This window comes from Gopherus flavomarginatus, chromosome 5 (genome assembly GCF_025201925.1).
Source record: "Gopherus flavomarginatus isolate rGopFla2 chromosome 5, rGopFla2.mat.asm, whole genome shotgun sequence".
Lineage (NCBI taxonomy): Eukaryota > Metazoa > Chordata > Testudines > Testudinidae > Gopherus > Gopherus flavomarginatus.
In genome coordinates, this window is record NC_066621.1 from 128,353,083 (window position 1) to 128,371,847 (window position 18,765).

The window sequence follows — 18,765 nt, forward strand, 5'->3', positions numbered from 1 at the left end:
CTACTGCCTTCCCTTCATCCACGAGGTCATGAACTCAGGTTGAGAGCCCTGGGGTAAGGAATCCTTAAATTTGGAAACTGCTGCCCAGGAATTAAAATTATGTCTATTCGCCTGCTGATTCGCGATCCTCAATTGGAGGCCCCCAGAGGAACAGACCTTTCTGCCGAATAGGTCTAGACGTTTTGCCTCCTTGGACTTGGGAGCTGAGGCTTGCTGCCCATGTCATTCCCATTCGTTGACCACGGAGACAACCAGTGAAAAGGGGACCGGTGAAAGAGAGGAAGTCATAACCCTTGGAAGGGGCAAAGTACTTCCTCTCTATGCCCATTGCTGTTGGCATGCTGGAGGTTGCCAGACCATCTTATAGTTTGACTGGATTGTCTTTATGAGTGGGAGCACGATTCTGGAGGGGCCTTCAGGGCTTAAGATGTCCACCATAGGATCCTCCTGCTCTACCACCTCCTCCGCCTACAGGCCCAAGCACTGGGCTATCCTGCAGAGCAGCTCCTGGTACGCCCTGTGGTCGATCGGGGGAGGTCCCGATACTGCCATGCCCGCCACAGCTTCGTCTGAGGAGAACGAAGAGGTTAGGGCCTTCTGCGTCTTGTCCTCTAGCCCTTATTGCACCTCCTCGCACAGTGGGGGCTCATCTGGGGCCTGACTGACTGCGTCTGGGACGGCACCGGGCTCGGTGTCGCTTCCGCCCTCCTGTGTTCCGGAGAAGTGTCTGGTGGCCTGGAAACCGTGGCCGCCTTAGGTGCGGAAGGGTGTCAGTGCGGGGACCAGGACCGATGTCTCAAGTAGCCATATCTTAAGGCTCTGGAGGGGGACCCTTCCTGCTAGTGATAAGCCCATAGTGTCCAAAACGGCCACTGTCCTGGTGGGCTCCACTGGGGATGCCACGGGGTTTGGGGCTCCCTGCTAGTCAGTACCCTGCAGGCATAGCTGGAGCAGCCCGAGTCCACCTCGGATTCCAAGGACGCTGACCTTGAAGGCAAGGGCAATGGCATGGATCAGTGCCGCTGCAGGGCTGGGAATGGTGCCTTGTCGACCGGGAACAGTATTCATGCCTTGTGGCCAGGCCCGGGGACTTCGGCCTTGCATCGCCTCAGCGCCAGCCCAGTGATGGTGTCGGGGAGGGGTGCACTGACAGAGCCAGTGCCATGTGTTGGCTGGGGTCTGGTGCCCTCGAGGCTCGCTGAGTCAGGGGCAACAGAGGATCCACCAAGGCTGAGCTCGACTGGGCCCAACGCCAGAAGCAGTGCCAGGATGGTGACCTGGACGGGTGCACCATTGCCGGTTTGCCTCTAGATGGCAGTCTTAGTGACAGTGCCGGAGGCTTCTCCTTGGCAGCAAGGGGGCTTGTAGCAGACAATCTGATGAGGTCCTTTGCCACCTCAAAGGTGTCTGCTGTGGAGGGCTGTTCTATGAGCACCTCCAGCCCTTCCTCCACACTCGAGGCGCTTAGCCCAGGGCTCAACAGGCTCTTAGACGCTGGAGCCACCGGTGCCAGGACATGCCCTGGGGTACCAATGCCATTTTGCGTGCTCGGTTCCCTTGGCAGTGCCACTGTCTTATGCAAGGAGCGCCCTCGGGTCTTAGGCCAGCAAGGTCGAACAGTGCCGGGGCCTGTCTTGTTGCCTCGGTGCAGAATGCCTGCAGTGCCCCACCGGTGCCATATCACAAACTGACGCAGGGGCACTCTGAAACGAGGAATCTGGTGCTGAGGTCGGATAGTCCAAGGCCAAAGGTTGCAGCACGGCCTTCATGAGCAGCTGCTTGAGACGAAAGTCTCTTTCTTAGTCCTTGGCTTAAAGGCCTTACAGATCTTGCAGTGCTCCGTCTGATGTGATTCCCTCAGGCAATGGAGACACGAGTCGTGGGGATCGCTAATAGGCATAGGCTTGCGGCACATGGCACAAACCTTAAAGCCCTGGGCCTGCGGCATACCCCGCAGCCCAGGGCTGCTGTTGGAAGAGCTTCCAAACACCTAGAACAAAGGAAGCATAACTATCACTATTGAGAAGTGCTAACTACTGCTAACTATTAACTACTGATAACTGCTAAATGCTGATAACAATGCTAAGGGACACTGAGGCGAGAGATGAAGAACTGTTCCAATGCTGCCAGGATGGTAAAAAGGAACTGAAGGAGGGTTGGGTCGACAGGGGTATATATGCACCAGCATGAGGCGCCGCTCTGGCAGGGGCTCCCCTGCCAGCCCGACTGGAGTCGCTAAAGGAAAAAGTTTCCGATGTCCATGCACTTGGCACATGCACACCTAATGTGTAATGGACATGAACAATCGAAGAATATTATTTATTTAAATATTTTGAGGTGTTATCTACATTGTCTACAATGTCAAACTTTAGAGCCTACAAGTCCAATCAGCCCTACTTCTTATTCAGCCAATCACTCAAACAGGTTTGTTTACATTTGCAGAAGCTAATGCTGCCTGCTTCTTGTTTACAATGTCACCTGAAAGTGAGAATAGGTGCTACAAGATATTTACATGCCAGATGCACTAAAGATTATCATCTTTGATGCTTCAGCCACCCTTCCAGAGGACATGCATCCATGCTGATGATGGGTTCTGCTTGATAATGATCCAAAGCAGTGCAGACCCGACATGTTCATTTTCATAATCTGAATCAAATGTCACCTGCAAACAGCTGATTTTCTTTTTGGGTGGTTAGGGTTCTGTAATTTCTGCATTAGAGTGCTGCTCTTTTGAGACTTCTGAAAGCATGCTCCACACCTCATCCCTCTCTGATTTTGGAAAGCACTTCACATTCTTAAATCTTGGGTCAAGTGCTGTAGCTATTTTTAGAAATTTCACACTGGTATCTTCTTTGCATATTGTCAAATTTGCAGTGAAAGTGTTCTTAAAACGAACAACATGTGCTGGGTCATCATCCAAGACTGCTAGAATATGAAATATATGGCAGAAGGAGGGTAAAACAAAGCAGGAGACATACAATACTCCTAAGGATTCAGTCACAAATTTAATTAACATATTTTTTTTTAAACAAGCATCATCAGCATGGAAGCAAGTCCTCCGGAATGATGGCCAAAGCATGAAGAGGCATATGAATCTTTAGGACATCTGGCACATAAATAACTTGTGACGCCAGCTATAACAGTGTCATGTGAATGCCTGTTCTCACTTTTAGGTGACACTGTAAACAAGAAGCTACCTCCCGTAAATGTAAACAAACTTGTTTCTCTTAGCAATTGTCTGAACAAGTAGCAGCACAGAGTATATGTAGGCTCTAAAGTTGTGCATTGTTTTGTTTTTGAGTGCAGTTATCTAACAAAAGAAATCTACATTTGTAAGTTACACTTTCATGATGGAGATTGCACAACAGTACTTGTATGAGGTGAATTGAAAAAATACAATTTCTTTTATCATTTTTACAGTGCAAATATTTGTAATAAAATATAAAGTGAGCACTGTACACTTTGTATTCTGTGATGTAACTGAAATTGATATACTTGAAAATGTAGAAAAACATCCAAAAATATTAAATTTAAATTGCTATTCTATTGTTTAACAGTATTACTCATGATTAATTTTTTTTAATCGCGCTTAATTTTTCAGTTAATCACGTGAGTAAACTGTGATTGACAGCCCTAATTAAGAGTACTCAGAAGTTTCATCTGTATATATATAACTGCTATTTGCTGCGCAAACCAAAGGAATTTATTTTGCAAAGGTAAACAACACACCTATTTGATGTTGGCTACAAATCCCTCCCCTTGAAATTTGTACTTTAAACTCCTCACAGAGCATTACTGGATGTGATATCACAAGCTCTTTTGGGGAAGGGAAGCATATGTTTTATCCATATTGGGCTTGAACATTTACTTTTACTATCACCTAAAGAGGAAAGATGCCAGACATTTTCAGCAGGCTCTTTGCAAAGCAAAAAATTAGCACAATACAGAGAAGAATCTCTTCTTAAAAATATATTCAGCCTGTATGAAAATCTTAATGGCCATAAAATGAGATATAAAAAGATAATCTTCTTACCTAACATAGCTTCTTCTGTGCCAGGCAGTACAGGATGTGATACCATGCTGCCATCCTGTACAGCTGCCAAAGTGCTCAAACATTTTCCATATAAACTATGGACTTTTGAAACTGAAAAGGTGCTGAACTGACTTTGACAAAATAAGAGATATTTCTGCCATAGGACTGGATTATTGGGATGCAAAAAAACCAGTTTCTGCCATTCTTTGATCAAACTTGATGGTTCCCAGAATTCTGTACAAAGCTTCAGCTTGGCAAGTTTCAGATCAACATCATTTGGGTTGCTTTCAATAGCTCTCTCTAAAATGGCCAGTTTCTTTTCTAGGATTAGCTTGAATGATTTTCTCCTTATTTCCTGCTCTCCATCTTTGATGGCGTAAGGGCTGGGTCCTCTCATTACTTCATCCTTAAAATAAAAGGAAATCAACATAAAGTTATAAATACAGAAGGTTCTCAGGCTTTGTAGAAGCACAAAGGAGAAGGTTGACATAAGTGACAATGAATGACTGCATCTCTCTCTATTAGTGCAAGTTTTTATTTTTTAAAACATAAATCACAAAATATTTCATGTATAATAGCATAAACACACATATATAATTTAACTCAGAAACAAGATGTTAAGCAGAAAATTACTCAGATACAAATAAAATAAATATATCACAAATTACTGCAAGGAGAAGTACAAAAATGTGTACCTGAAAAGAAACAAATTCCATCCAAGTGTGAACATCTCTTGGATTTTCTCTGACCATCCTATTATATTCTTCCACTTTTGCCTTTAGAATAGAGTTAACATTCTCACTGGTCTCTTGGGATGCCTGCTGCTTTAAAGTCTCATGCTCTGGGGGACCTTTTCCTTGCAACCAGAGTGTGGTCAATGGATCATAAATCCCAAGAGGATTCACACAGGTTGTTGTAGGAGGAGCATCACTGTCCAGTTGTGAAACCGGTATAAAAGTGCTTGGACCAGATGAAGAAGTTTGGCTTTTACTGTAAACTGGAATTCCATCTGTGCTCAATAACTGCACACTATTCTTCGTGAAGTAGCGTTCAGGTCGCTTGTGGGACTGTTTCTTTTCTACCATGGAACTTTCCCAAGTTATACATTGTTTCGTTAGGTCAATACCAAGGCATGAGTCCCCTTTCCGCTTGTATCTTAAAGAAAAAAATACAACAATGCATTTTTAAAAAGTGCGACCATTAAAATATATATTAGTCAAATATGTATTTTTATCTTTTAAAAGACAGAAGTTCACTTTTCAGTATTTCCTAATTGAATAAGATATTTGTACAGAGCTTTAAAAAGGTAAAAAGTGCTTATTTTTTCCCCCTTTTATTCCAGTTCAACTTTTCTTTCCCATCATAATTTCTACTATATGCGTTAGAACTGAAGCAAGCATTAAACTGCCACTTAATTAATACTTTCTGAGCAAGATCTTTAGTACTTCATGAAAGATCACCTTTTCTCTTCCTTCTAATAGCATGAACCACTCTTCTCATGTGGACAAACTGGGGGCCATCCAATCAAGATACTGCTACATATTTAAGACTCCATATTTGCTATGTAAATTGGATTATTTTTATATAGGAAAAACAGAGTATAAGTAGCCTAGTCCTGTGCTAGTTTTCTGTATCTCTAGGTCCCTGTTCCTTTTTGTATTATTAACAATTTCACAAAAAGGAATAGGCCAAATCTACATGGAAAAGACCACAGGAATCAGAGCTACATGAAAACATGACAAATACGTACAGAAATTTACTACAAAATATATAAAATACATGCAAGGTAAAGGGTATACAAATGTGCTGAGCTTTAAATATTTTTGGCAGTAGAATTGTGTCACAAATTATATACATATTGCTCTAGCTCAGCATACAAAGTACCAGTGTTAGATTTACAACAACAACATGAAAGAATGTTTCTATGATGTCGTACATTGGACTAGGAGTCAGGCATTGAGTTTTATTTCTGACTCTGCCACTGACTTGCTGTGTGACATTTTCTGTACCTCAGTTTCCCCACACACTTTCTGTGACTTTCATACTTTGTCTCGTGAACCTTAGCTGGAGATGACTCACAAAGAGGAGAGATGTCCCAAGTTCTCTCCCCCTTCATCTCTACTCACAGCACTGACAACACCTGAAGAACAAAGGAAGAAGCACTGGACTGGGGGAGAGATCCTGACTGAAAGAGTTTCAGACACTAAGACTGTGGTGAGAGACCTTTGCTTTGAATTCACTTAGCTTATTAAGTTAGGCTTTAGTTGACTTTTACTTTTATTTTCTTGTAACCAATTCTGAACTTTTATGCCTCATTACTTGTAGTCACTTCAAATCTAGCTCTCTGTAATTAACAAACCTGTTTTACCTAAATCAATGTGTTTGGACTGAAGTGTCTGGGAAACTCCATTTGAGATAACAGGATTTGTGCTATCATTTTCTATTAATAAAATGACATACTTTATATGAGCTTGTATTGTGCAGGAGAGAGCTGGGCAGTACATGATGTACATTTCTGGGAGAAAGGGAATTTGCTGGTGTTGCTCTGCAGTGTAATTCAAGAGTGGCTGGCAATAGCATTCATATTGTATAACTGGGAGTAAATTACATGCTGGAGGCTATGAGCAGACGCGGAGTGGTAGCTCTCATAGCGAAGCAGTGTAAAAGGCGCCCCAGATTGGAGAATTCAAAGGATGCAGCTGTTCATCAAATCCAGCTTGTACCCTGGTTAATGTCACCTACCCCCATTTAAAACCTTGTGAATTTTTGAAATGCCTTTTCCTGATTGTGCATTTTCGTGAGCACACCTCTAAGCAGCTCACCACTGTTGTGCACAACTGCCCAGCTGACCATGCCAGCTATATGCTCCAGATGTGCTCTGGCCAGGAGTAAACAGGAGATAATGGATCTCCTGGGTCTGTGTGGAGAAGAGACTATGCACACTCAGCTACAGACCAGCCACAGAAACGTGGACATCTGCATCCTCCGTGCAATCTGCTTATAGAAGAAGTGGTGTGACAGGGATCAGCAGCAGTGCCACGTGAAAGCGAAGGAACTGTGGCAGGCATTTCAGAAGGCCAGGGAGGCCAACAATCAATCCTGTGCCAAGTCACAGACCTGCTCCTTTTACAAAGAGCTGCATGCCATACTTGGCAGAGACCCCACCACCACCTCCACACATGGATACCCCCAAGCAGGCTGAGTCACAGGCCCCTGCTGTGAACACAGAGCACAAGGAGGTGAGGGAGCAGGAAGAAGAGAATTGGGAATATGAGTGCAGGGGGGAGGGAGGCTGCTATGCTGTGAACCAGAACCTGTTTGAGACTCCACCACAGTACAGTCAGTCCCAGTGGTCAAGCATGGGCAAGTCTGATGCAGGGGAAAGAACCTTGGGTAACTGTAAATTTGTCAGTACAGTAAAGCGCCCCCAACTTCTCAGGACACAGCTATTGACTTTTCATTAATTTTCTTGCACCAGAAGAGGTACAACAAAGGTAGAAATGTTACCAGTTTTTCATTCTCCCTCTAGAGTTAGGCAGGGGGCCATGCAGAGCAGTTTGTTTATGTACACAGGGATACCCCTTGAATCCTCCTGAGCAATCTCAATGAAGTTTTCATGGAGGTACACTGCAATCCTCTCCTGAAGGTTTCTAGGGATGGCAGCCTTATTTCTTCCTCCACAGTAGGACACTTTCCCATGCCAGTCAGTGATAACTTTGGCAGGCACCATTGCAGTAAACAGGCTAGCAGCATATGGGCCTAAACAGCTCTGGGACACCAGCACAGCTATATTCTCTGTGCCTTTACCACCTTCAGGAGTGAGATACCAGCTAAAATCACCACTGCCTGTGGAAAATGGTGCCAGTATTCAATGCCATTGTCCTGTACTCCCACAGAGTTTCATGCAATCAAGCAATTCCCTCCTCATTTTCTCACCACAGCAAGCCATACTCACCATGGTTGGTGCTGTGAGTGGCACTCTGCACAATCACTGCAAAGCAGAAGTGTCAATAAGCAAGTCTTGTTTAAAACTTTTGGGGAGCAAGGCAAGGGAATTCTGAATCTTAACTTCTGATTTCCATTTGACTATACTGACTATGGCACCTCTGTATTTTATTTGTAGCTGTGCTGTACCAGCTTTTAGGAGTTTCCCCCTCCACACATACAGAACACCTGAGCCAGATAAAGAGGAGAAAAAAAGACGACTCAGGATGGACATGTCCTGTGAGATCCTGCAAGCCAGTGCTGCATCAGTCTGTGAACAGATGGCCTGGAGGATGAATATCACAGACTGTGTGGAGATGGAAAGAACGGATCAGAAAAAGGCCCAGGGGGCCTACCAGGAAAAGAAGGAGATGCACCAGGATATAATGGGGCTTCTCCAAAAGCAAACACAGATGCTGCAGATTCTTGTGGACCTACAGGTTCAACATCTCAGACTTGCCTCCCTCTGCAGTCCATGGAGTACTGCAGCATAGTGCCTCTATATACCGCCTACCCCCAGCATTCCTCATGGCATCAGGGGCTGCATCCCTACCCCTACCAGTCCAGACAAGGGGACAGTAAAGACAACCACAGCTTCACATACATCAGCCATGGCTCTCGCAGGTCACAATAACGGCCATACTGAGTCTTCTGATAGTGGCCAATGCCAGGTGCTTCAGAGGGAATGAACAGAACAGATAATCATCAAATGATCCATCGCATCGCCCATTCCCAGCTTCTGTCAAACAGAGGCTAGGGACATTACTGAGCATGGTTTTACATGTTATAAATAAATATTTTTAGTGTCAAACTTTGAATATAATCTCACCACTAACATGTCTTGAGACATTTTAAGATCAAAACAAAACAGCCCATTGTACCTTGCTATGTCCCCTCGATACAGTGACTTGTATTCCCAGTTTGCAGGGTCTGGAGTCTTGTCTGTCCTGAAGGTCTCTGCTGTCAAAGTCTGAATATTCTCAAGCCAAACAAAGCGACTGGTGACACCATGTGAAGTTATGTCTTCTAGACTGACGAAGGGGAGGAAGAAGCATTTTCAGAACATCTGAGTTAAACATTAAGCATTTACAAAACCAGGAAATGTAACATTTCTAGATCCCATAATAAATTATACACATTCAAAAGGCCATGATACATGTACCATTTAACAAATAAGTCACACACTGGTGAAAGAGATGGGAAAACAGAAGTGGATATTTACCACTGGAGCCACCAATACAGTGAACTTTCAAAAGAAAATCATTCACTGCATTTCCCAAATGGACTTCCAAGAGCATGGAAAGTGCTTAACAGGATTTAATAAATGGGTTTCTTACTAAGTCTAAAGCCTGCAAGAAAAAAATATTGCTATTAACTGTAACTTTCTCTATAAGAAAAAGTAAATCAAAAAGGGGATAATCTGTTAGTATATTGTGCTGATACCAATGCAATTCAGTAAAATGTAAAGGTTTTAAGAATTAGTTACATAAGTGATTTTTTTTTAAAGATGCAGCTAAGTTACACCTCTAAGAACTGCAAGATAAAGTGAATTCTGATTTCACATTTGTATTACAAAAAAAGGAGCTTCAGCATCCTGAAAAGGTTTTCAACAGTCACCTACAACAAGGCACTCAAGAGGGTTTCACTGTTTATGTTTCAGATGTAAATGCGAACAGGAATAATTCTGTGCATAGGTCCCATTTTAACATCAGTGAGAGTTTTAAACATAAACTTTAATACAGACTTTATATTTAAAGAGTGTTTTAAGTTTTCTCAGAAAAAAAATATACAAAACAACCTATATGCACAATACAGGTACGTACAAGAATATCAATCCTTTTGTTTGGGCACCTGAATTACACCAATGAGAGTGGTCAGCGCAAAATGGAAGGTCCACTTTCTGAGCCTGGGCACCCAATGCACCCATGCACGCTCTTTTTCCTATTCAAACCATCATACTAGTCACTTTAAAACATATTTCTTGCCACATATAGACTAGTTACTGGTTATTTTAGTGTCTCTGAAAGCAGCAGCAAGCCAACAGGTGATATATAGTGGCTCTCAACCTTTCCAGACTACTGTACCCCTTTCAGGAGTCTGATTTGTCTTGCATACCCCAAGGTTCACCTCACTTGAAAACTACTTGCTTACAAAATTAGACATAAAATACAAAAGTGTCACAGCACACTATTACTGAAAAATTTCTTACTTTCTAATTTTTACCATACAATTCTAATTTTTACCATACAATTCTAAATAAATCAATTGGAATATAAATAATATATTTACATTTCAGTGTATAAAAATATACAGAGCAGTATAAACAAATCATTGTCTGTATGAAATTTTAGTCTGTACCAACTTCGCTAATGCTTTTTATGCAGCCTGTTGTAAAACTAGGCAAACATCCAGATGAGTTGATGTACACCCTGGAAGACCTCTGCATACCCCCAAGAGTATGTGTACCCCTGACTGAGAACCACTTATATAATAGAACATCACTCATTCAAATCTTGATTCACATATACAAAAAATAAAGTGTATGATGCATACTGCATACTAATGAATGGTTAAAGGGAAGAAATAAAACTAAAAATACTAAATTAATACAAACATCAATATACATCTTATAATGAATGCCCATTGCTGAGAGGGGAAATTATGAATGCATAGTATAATGAAACACTTCCCCTTAGGAAAAATAAATTTTTGCTTCATTATTCAACAACTTCAATCTTCGGCAGTATCTAAGAACATCGTTTAATACAATTCCTCTCAAAGCACAATAGGTTACTCAAGGATTAATATAATGAAACAAAGATTTACAATAATTCACAGGGAGCATTAAGATTAAAAAAGCACCACATTTTCATTGCTCTGCTATTCTGTTCAGCTCTGGAGAAAAATACTTCATAAAATATCCCTCATCATAAATTTTCAGATGCAACAATGGATTAAAAAAAAATGTTTGAGTGTTTCTTGTGCTGTTCTAAGATAGTTACAATGGAAGTTTAAACTTAAGAGAATAAGCGTTAGAACTGACGCACTGGTGAGAGTACTCTCATCTAACCAGTTCAAGCAACACATACTAGAATAGGATTACATTTATATCCAAGCATATTAGTAAAATGCACATACTTCAATGTTGCTGCTTCTCTTTCATGGTTTGTGTCACTTCCTCTAGATTTATCCTTCATACACTCACTGTCTGAGTCTGACTCGCTGTTACTTGATTCCTCTCTAGTTTTCTTTTTTCTTTTCTTGTGGTGGTGATGCTTTTTCTTTTTCCCTTTCCTTTTTTTAGCTGATTTTTTTAGATCTTCATTGGTATTACTTCCTCCTGAGAGTTCTGATCTTGAAGGACTCCTGCTAAGAAACAAATCACTCCTTACATAGTTAGAACAATTTTAAAGAAATCTCACCAGTGAGAAAGTTCATAACTAGAGTTTTCCTCATTCTCCAAATTATAGGGAATGATAGCTCTCAGACAGTGAAATGCATCAACGGTTATCACAAAAGTGGAAGAAATATGAGCAACAGCCACCACCTTTACCTTTAAAATTACTGAAATTTTTTTGGAAATGACTACTTGAGACAGATCTTACGAAGTTGCACTTGCCCATGGTAAGTACACTTTGATAAGTGAATAAATATCAGTAGTCCTTTCTATTATCACCCCCAGAGTAAAAGTGAATGAGTTGCTTTTGTACCTGGGCTGATACATTTTCAAGACAATTTTGCAAGGCCACTTTCACATTAGATCAAGTTAAAATGACTGGAGAGGCTTTCAAAGAGGGGTGGGGAGAGGGAATGACCAGTGCTCTTTTTTGCTTTTTATTGATGCATAAGAAATACCTGAAAGATGTGTTGTAATATATATTATATATACACTTTTTAGATTAGAAATATATTTCTTGCTGATCTTGGAAGAATCTATGCTCACTAGAAAATTAGTAAAATTTTACAGTACAGTACAAGCAACTGAAAGCTGAGCAATTAAGAGAATAAAGAAAGCAATTGAGAGGATGCTCACTGTTAATTTCAGTACTTCATGAACAGCTGGAAGAAGGCATGTCTTTGTTAAGAAATCAGTACCCTCTCAGCTAAGATACAAACTGACAATAAACACCTGATACTTTCAAGACATCTTTCAGTAAAAAGCAAAAGAGACCAGACTTGATATTCTTGATATTTCGAAGATCAAAAACCAATCAGAAAAAAGCACTCTTTCGGGGCAAAAAAAGAAGCTTGGTAAAATGCACTCAACCAAACAGCATTCATTTTAACATGACTAAATATAAATGTATACATCCAGAAACAAAGAATGTAGGTGATATTTATAGAATGGGAGTCTGTTCTGGGAAGCAGTGACTCTGAAAGAGACTTGGGGGTCGTGGCTGATCATCAGCTTAACAAGAGATTCCAGTGTGATGCTATGGGCAAAAGAGCTAATGTGATCCTAGGATGCATAAGCAGGGGAATCTCGAGCAGGAGTAGAGAGGTTATTTTACCTCAATATTTGGCATTGGTGTGACTACTGCTAGAATATTGTGTCCACTTCTGTGCCCACAATTCAATGACATTGATAAATTGGAGAGGTTCAGAGAAGAGCCACGAGAAGAATTAAAGGATTAGAAAACATGCCTTATAGTGATAAACTATATAGATTGAGCTCTTTGAGTCTAACAAAAAGAAGATTAAGGGGTGACTTGATTACAATTTTTAAGTATCTACATGGGGAACAAATATTTAATAACGGGCTCTTCAATCCAGTAGAGAAAGATAACACATGATCCAATGGCTAGAAGTTGAAGCTAGACAAATTCAGATGGGAAATAAGGTGAGAGTAACTAACCAGGAACAATGTGTCCCTAGCCTCTGTTTACCAGAAGCTGGGAATGGCTGACAGCGGATAAATTCGTAGATGATTACCTGTTCTGTTCATTCCCTCTGAAGCACCTGGCATTGGCCACTGTTAGAAGACAGGATTGGGCTAGATGGACCTTTGGTCTGCACCAATATGGCCGATATTACGTTCTAGGTCTCATGATGGATTCTCCATCACTGACCATTTTTAAAACTAGATTGGATGTTTTTCTAAAAGATACGCACTAGGAATCATTTTTGGGAAATTCTATAGCCTGTATTATATAGGAGATCAAACTAGATCATCATAATGGTCCCTTCTGGCCTTGGAATCTACAAAAAGCACTTGGCACCCTTCTTCATAAAGATACCAAAAAAAAAAAAAAAAAAAAGGTCACAAACTCAACCTTTTAAAAATTATTTACAGACTACCTTTTGGGAAAACAAATAGGTGTTGAAAAAAAAAATCCATGAAGGGGCTACTGCCAATCATTGGGGAAAATCCCTCAAAATGTACCAAAAATTAAGTAGTCAAATTTATGAAATAATTCCTCTGTATATTTTCTCTCTATAGTTTAATTCAAATCATATTTTTATTTAAAATATTTGCTGTTTACATAATGTCATCTGCAAGGTAATTTTCAGAATTCCTTTTGCTTTATCACATTATAAGCCTGTAAAGACTTGAAGAAAAATGACAAATATACAAAGTTTTGGCAAGTTTAGCTGCAGAAGTTATATTCTGATAACCCAAGTCAAACATAAGTTGGTGAACAGAGATGGATTCAACTTTGATTTTTGTAACAAATACATTTTTGTCAGTACAAAGAGCAGCCGACACATCAAACAGAGGACTTTGTCCCAAATTAAACATCACTGAAGCTCAGAACTTTCCTGCTTCAACCTGACTCAGACTTTAAGGTCAGAAAGAACCATCTTGATCATATAGTCTGACCTCCTGCACGTTGCCAGCCACAGAACCTCACCCACTCACTCCATTAACTACTACAGAATGCACTCAAGACTTAAATCAATATGTCTAGTATTGCACCCTCTTGGGAAAAGTGTTTAAAATACAACCCTGTATTTCATAGAACTGGATCGATTTTTTTTTTAATCAAAATGCCCTTTAATCAGTCATTTAAGTGATCTATAAGATTGAATTGCAACTCCACAGCTTTACATGGGACAGTATTTCATTAATGCCCATCTCCGCACAGTTTATACTGACAATCTTCTATATTCAACTGTGGTAGGGAAAGTGACTATTTGAACTGGTTTTCATAAAGAAGAGGGGGGGGAACACAAAGATGGTATCTAAACCTTAGCATTCCTTCAAGGATTACTTAGAATATTTAAAAGCTAATGAAAAATCATGATTAAGGGTGTGAGTTTGCCATGGAGGTCACGGATTCTGTGGCTTCTGCAGTGGCTAGGGCAGCTGGCCCGGGGGCCACCTGAGCAGCTCAGGCAGTCCCTGGGCCAGCCACCCCGGCCACTGCTGGGGCAGTCTCAGGCCATCTTTCACCCCTCTCACAGCAGCAGCAGGAGTTTGGGTGTGGGAGGGTACTGGTGGCTGAGGCACAGGAGGGGGTGAGGGCTCTGGGCAGTGCTTACCTTGGGGGGCTCCCCAGAAGTAGTGGCATACCTCGGCTCCTAGGCAGAGGCGCAGCCTCCGGGCTCTGCGCAGAGCCTCTGCCTGCAGAGTCTGCCCCCACAGCTCCCATTGGCCAGGAGTCGTGGCCAATGGGAACTGCAGAGCCAGTGCTCAAGGCAGAAGCAGCGTGTAGAAATGCCTGGCCGTGCCTACGCCTAGGGGCTGAGTGAGTGGGATGTCGCCGCTTCCAGGGAGGTGCAGAGCCAGATAGGGAGCCTGCCAGCCCCACCAACCTTCATCCTGCAGCACCTGCGGTGCCCCTAGGCCACCACCCCGAGCAATCACCGCACCCACGGCCACCACCACAAGATTTAGTCAGGTGTATGTAGTACAAGTCACGAATAGGTCACAGGCTGTGGATTTTGCCTGTGACCTGTCCATGATTTTTACTAAAAACACCAGTGACTAACACTCTGCCTTAATCATGATCACTCAGCTCCCACCTATCACTAAAATTAGCAGTGATTTGAATGCATCGGTGAGAAAGAGCTAAATCAAAAGTAATTTTAAAAGGCTAATTTCTCAATAATTTAAATCAGAGGTGGACAAACTTTTTGGCCTGAGGGCCACATCAAGTTTCCAAAATTGAATAGCAGGCCAGTTAGGGGAGGCAGTGCCTCCCCAAACAGCCAGGCGTGGCCCGGCCCCTGACCCCTATCAGACCCCCCCCCGCTTCTCGCCCCCTACAGCCCCCCTGGGACTCCTACGCCATCCAACCCCACCTGTTCCCTGACCGCTCCCGGATCCCCTGTCCCTGACTGCCTCCACCACTCCATCCAACCCCCCCCCTCCTTCCTGACGGCCCCCTCCGGGACCCCTGCCCCTATTCAACCCCCCTCTGTTCCCCACCCTGTGACCGCTCCAACCCCTAGCCACACCCCCATCCCCTGACCACCACCCCGAACTCCCCTACCCTCTTACCACGCTGCCTGGAGCACTGGTGGCTGGCAGCACTACAGCCACGCTGCCCAGAGCACCGGCTCAGGCTGCGGCTCTGCAGCTGTGCTGCCCGGCCGCCCAGAGCATTGCGCCGCTGGCGCAGTGCGCTGAGGCTGTGGGGGGAGAGGGAGCAGCAGGGGAAGGGCTGGGGGTGAGTCTTCTGGGCCACGAGCTATGCGGCCGGGCAGGAGGGTCCGGCCCACGGGCTGTAGCTTACCTACCCTGCTTTAAAATGAAAGGAAATGCAATTATTCATAGTTTTATAAATGACACCATGCTGGCTTTCTAACCAGTGAACTGAGCAACAAGGTGGGTGAGGTAATATATCTTTCATTGAAACAACTGTTGGCGATATAAACAGTAAATCATGCAATAAAAAGCTACACTGTAAGCTCCTGAGTTTGGCCACACTTACAACAAAAGAAAACTAGGACATCAGAAAAAGGATATTTAAAAAGTTGCCAAGAACCTGCTACCTTATAAGTTGTGAGCTCTCAGGAGTAAGATCTGCAGCACGCTGGTGCAGTTTCAGTGCATCTTCTGTGCAGAAGCTTGGATTGCTAAGCCAGTCCAATTCTGCAGGTAGAGAAATATGTGAGATCTACAAAAATTTGCCTGCCGTGCTCTTTAAAGTTGCAGATTCATCTAGTCAGCAGACAACCTAATTCACAGCAAACATCACTAAAGTCATTTATAAGAGGCAAGGATAGTAGAAAGCAATCCATGAAATTTTCACTTAGCAGAGCACTGAGTTCTAGCACATTGTAAAACATTTTTTAGGACCTGGAATCTACCCATGACATCAATCTAAATTTTAAGTAAAATGCTACAAAACAATATTTAAAAGTGTAAACTGAAAAGCAAAGAGTTTCATATACTCTAGAACTCTCTATATGGGCAATGTCAAAACCAGGGTGACTGTGGGTTTTAATGCCCCAAACAACAGACATGTAGTTACTAAAATAAAACAAATACCAGAGGACTTCAAAAGGAATGTATTGCTCTCAGTGTTAACATTTATTATAATGCATAAATACCCGTATTATTCAGATAGAGCTCTCCCTAGACAATATATCAATACAAAACTCTTAACCACCATTCCTATACAGAAATTATTTTATCTTTAAAAATTCTGAAAAATAAAGGTTGTGCTACACGCAAATACGAAGTGTTATTTATTTATTTAATTAATTCCTTCAAGTATATCAAAGCACTTCACGTATACTAACTAATTATGCCTCATAATACTATCTGTGTGAAAAGTATTTTTAAACCCATTTTACAGATAGGGACACTCAGCAAGTTTAAGTTACTTATACAAGTTCACATAGCAGAGCCAGATTTAGAACCCCAAACCCTCGACTCCCCCTCCTGTAACCACTAACGTACCATTACTCCTTTATCAAATGAAAGCAGAGCACATTTAATTCTGATATACTAATATGAATTTTAAGTGATTACTTCTCCAAAATGTTGCTTATGTCACTTTTTCTGGATGGTGGTAGGATATGAAAGTTGGTTCACTTCCCAGACATTTTATTGCTGGAGATCTCTCCATAAATACCAACTCTTTGTGTTTACAAATTCACCTGTTCAGGCTACTTAATCATTGCCATAATTTTTACTTGTGCCATCAAAACTATCTCTACAACAACAGAATGGTAAAAGAGTGGATGTTGACTTCTTTTGGAGAATAAAGAGAAGGAAATGAACTATTCAGAAACAAAGACCTATTTTCATAAACATTCAGAACAGTAAAAAAGATGAGGAAGAATACAAAAAAATATTTATTCCAGCCTTTCAGAATCATGAAAAATAGCTAGTGGAGGCACAAAATCTGTTGCTATGATGCTTGTGGTGGTGGTGGTGATAATAATGGGGGAAAAAAACAAAGAACCTTCCAATTCCTTCCCTCCTCCTCTCTCTCCTACTTCAAAATGCAATTCTTCCAGGAGTACTTCCTTACAATTCCACATCAAAACCTTCTCTTCTGTTTCACTTCCCTGAACTGTTGTCCTGTACCTTGTCCATCTTAGGGCCTTACATGAACAAGGTTCACTCATTCAAGTAAGACTTGCCAGAAGTAAAGAAGGTTCGATTGTAAGTGAAGGTGTTCTTGTTGGCCTGAATCTGCAAGCCTACCATACACAGTTCCTCAGAAGCTCTCAATGTGTGGGACTCAAGGTGGATAAAACTCAATGATTTAAAAAGCAAAAAAATCTGATTTTTAATTAAAATCAGATTTCTTTGATTTTGATAACAATAATTCTCTTTATGATAAACCTGTTTAAAATGAAATTTGAATTTATTACAAAATATATTAAAGCCTAAATTTATTATAATCTATTCAAAAATTTTAATAAAAAAATAGATATGCTGAATCCGTTGAGTTTTTAATCAAAAACTGAGTTAAAAGCTACTTTTCTACATAAAGAAAAAATTAGGAGGAAAACATCAAACTTTTGAGATCAAGCTTTACGAATATGGCACAACAGGTCAGCCTAAGTAATTTAGTAAACTGTCTCATTTTCAACAGATTTAGGCAAGATTAGGAACTTAAATTCCAGTCACTTTCACACAGGCATATTTGAAAATTTCCCTTGGTGACCTGAAATAATCAGCCTAATCCACTAACTACAGTTAATCCCTCTGTTAATAAATCATTTAGTTATAAATGTGAAACACATTTTGGATACATAAACTTCTTTTATCAAAATATTTAAGGATATTTTGTTTAATAATTCATTGTATACGTTGCCGGGTGTGTGTAATTAAATTCCAGTTACCATCCTAACAGTTTGACACAAAACATGAGTAATATTAAGATTTTGTCATGGTTATTTTTAGTAAAAGTCACGGACAAGTTGCAGGCAATAAACAAAAATTCACAGAAGCCCATGACCTGTCTGTGACTTTTACTAAAAATAATGGAAGGAGGGGTTGACTGGGGACAACCGAAGTCCAAGTCCTGCGGTGGAGGAAGGCGGGGGGGGAGCCCAGCCCCACTGCAGGAGTGGGAGGAGCTCAGGGTCCCCCCACCGCCCGAGGCTGAAGCAGAAGGTCTCGGAAAGCCACAAAATCCATGACTTCCATGACTTCTGTGACAATCTTATCCTTAATCATAAGCAAAACATGAATTATCTAGTCCATAAGCAATATATCATTCACCATTTTCTAACATACTAAAAATGTACAATCAATAAGAACCTGAATATACTAAGCTATTTGTAGTAGAAAGAGAGCGCCATGAAGCATGGGCTTGGTGTAAGGCCTGAGGCCTGAACCA

The 18,765-nt window shown here is 41.6% G+C and overlaps 1 protein-coding gene and 1 pseudogene across 6 annotated transcripts in view; one reads left to right on the forward strand and one right to left on the reverse strand.

Moving 5' to 3' along the window:
- Positions 1-18,765, forward strand: part of LOC127051264 (swi5-dependent recombination DNA repair protein 1 homolog) — a 365,584-nt pseudogene that overhangs the window by 249,291 nt on the left and 97,528 nt on the right.
- NRDE2 (NRDE-2, necessary for RNA interference, domain containing) overlaps positions 1-18,765 on the reverse strand; it is a 59,352-nt gene that overhangs the window by 30,631 nt on the left and 9,956 nt on the right. For 2 of the 6 annotated variants that reach the window (XM_050953208.1, XM_050953210.1), the window contains exons 2-6: positions 15,956-16,055; positions 11,156-11,386; positions 8,899-9,048; positions 4,729-5,188; positions 4,034-4,439 (exon numbers count right to left, since the gene is read on the reverse strand). In XM_050953208.1, the coding sequence (XP_050809165.1) occupies positions 4,034-4,439; positions 4,729-5,188; positions 8,899-9,048; positions 11,156-11,386; positions 15,956-16,055 (1,347 nt within the window). Of the gene's footprint in view, positions 1-4,033; positions 4,440-4,728; positions 5,189-7,540; positions 7,880-7,988; positions 8,025-8,898; positions 9,049-11,155; positions 11,387-15,955; positions 16,056-18,765 lie in introns of those variants that run through there. The other 4 variants (XM_050953209.1, XM_050953212.1, XM_050953213.1 and 1 more) reach the window with 4 other exon arrangements.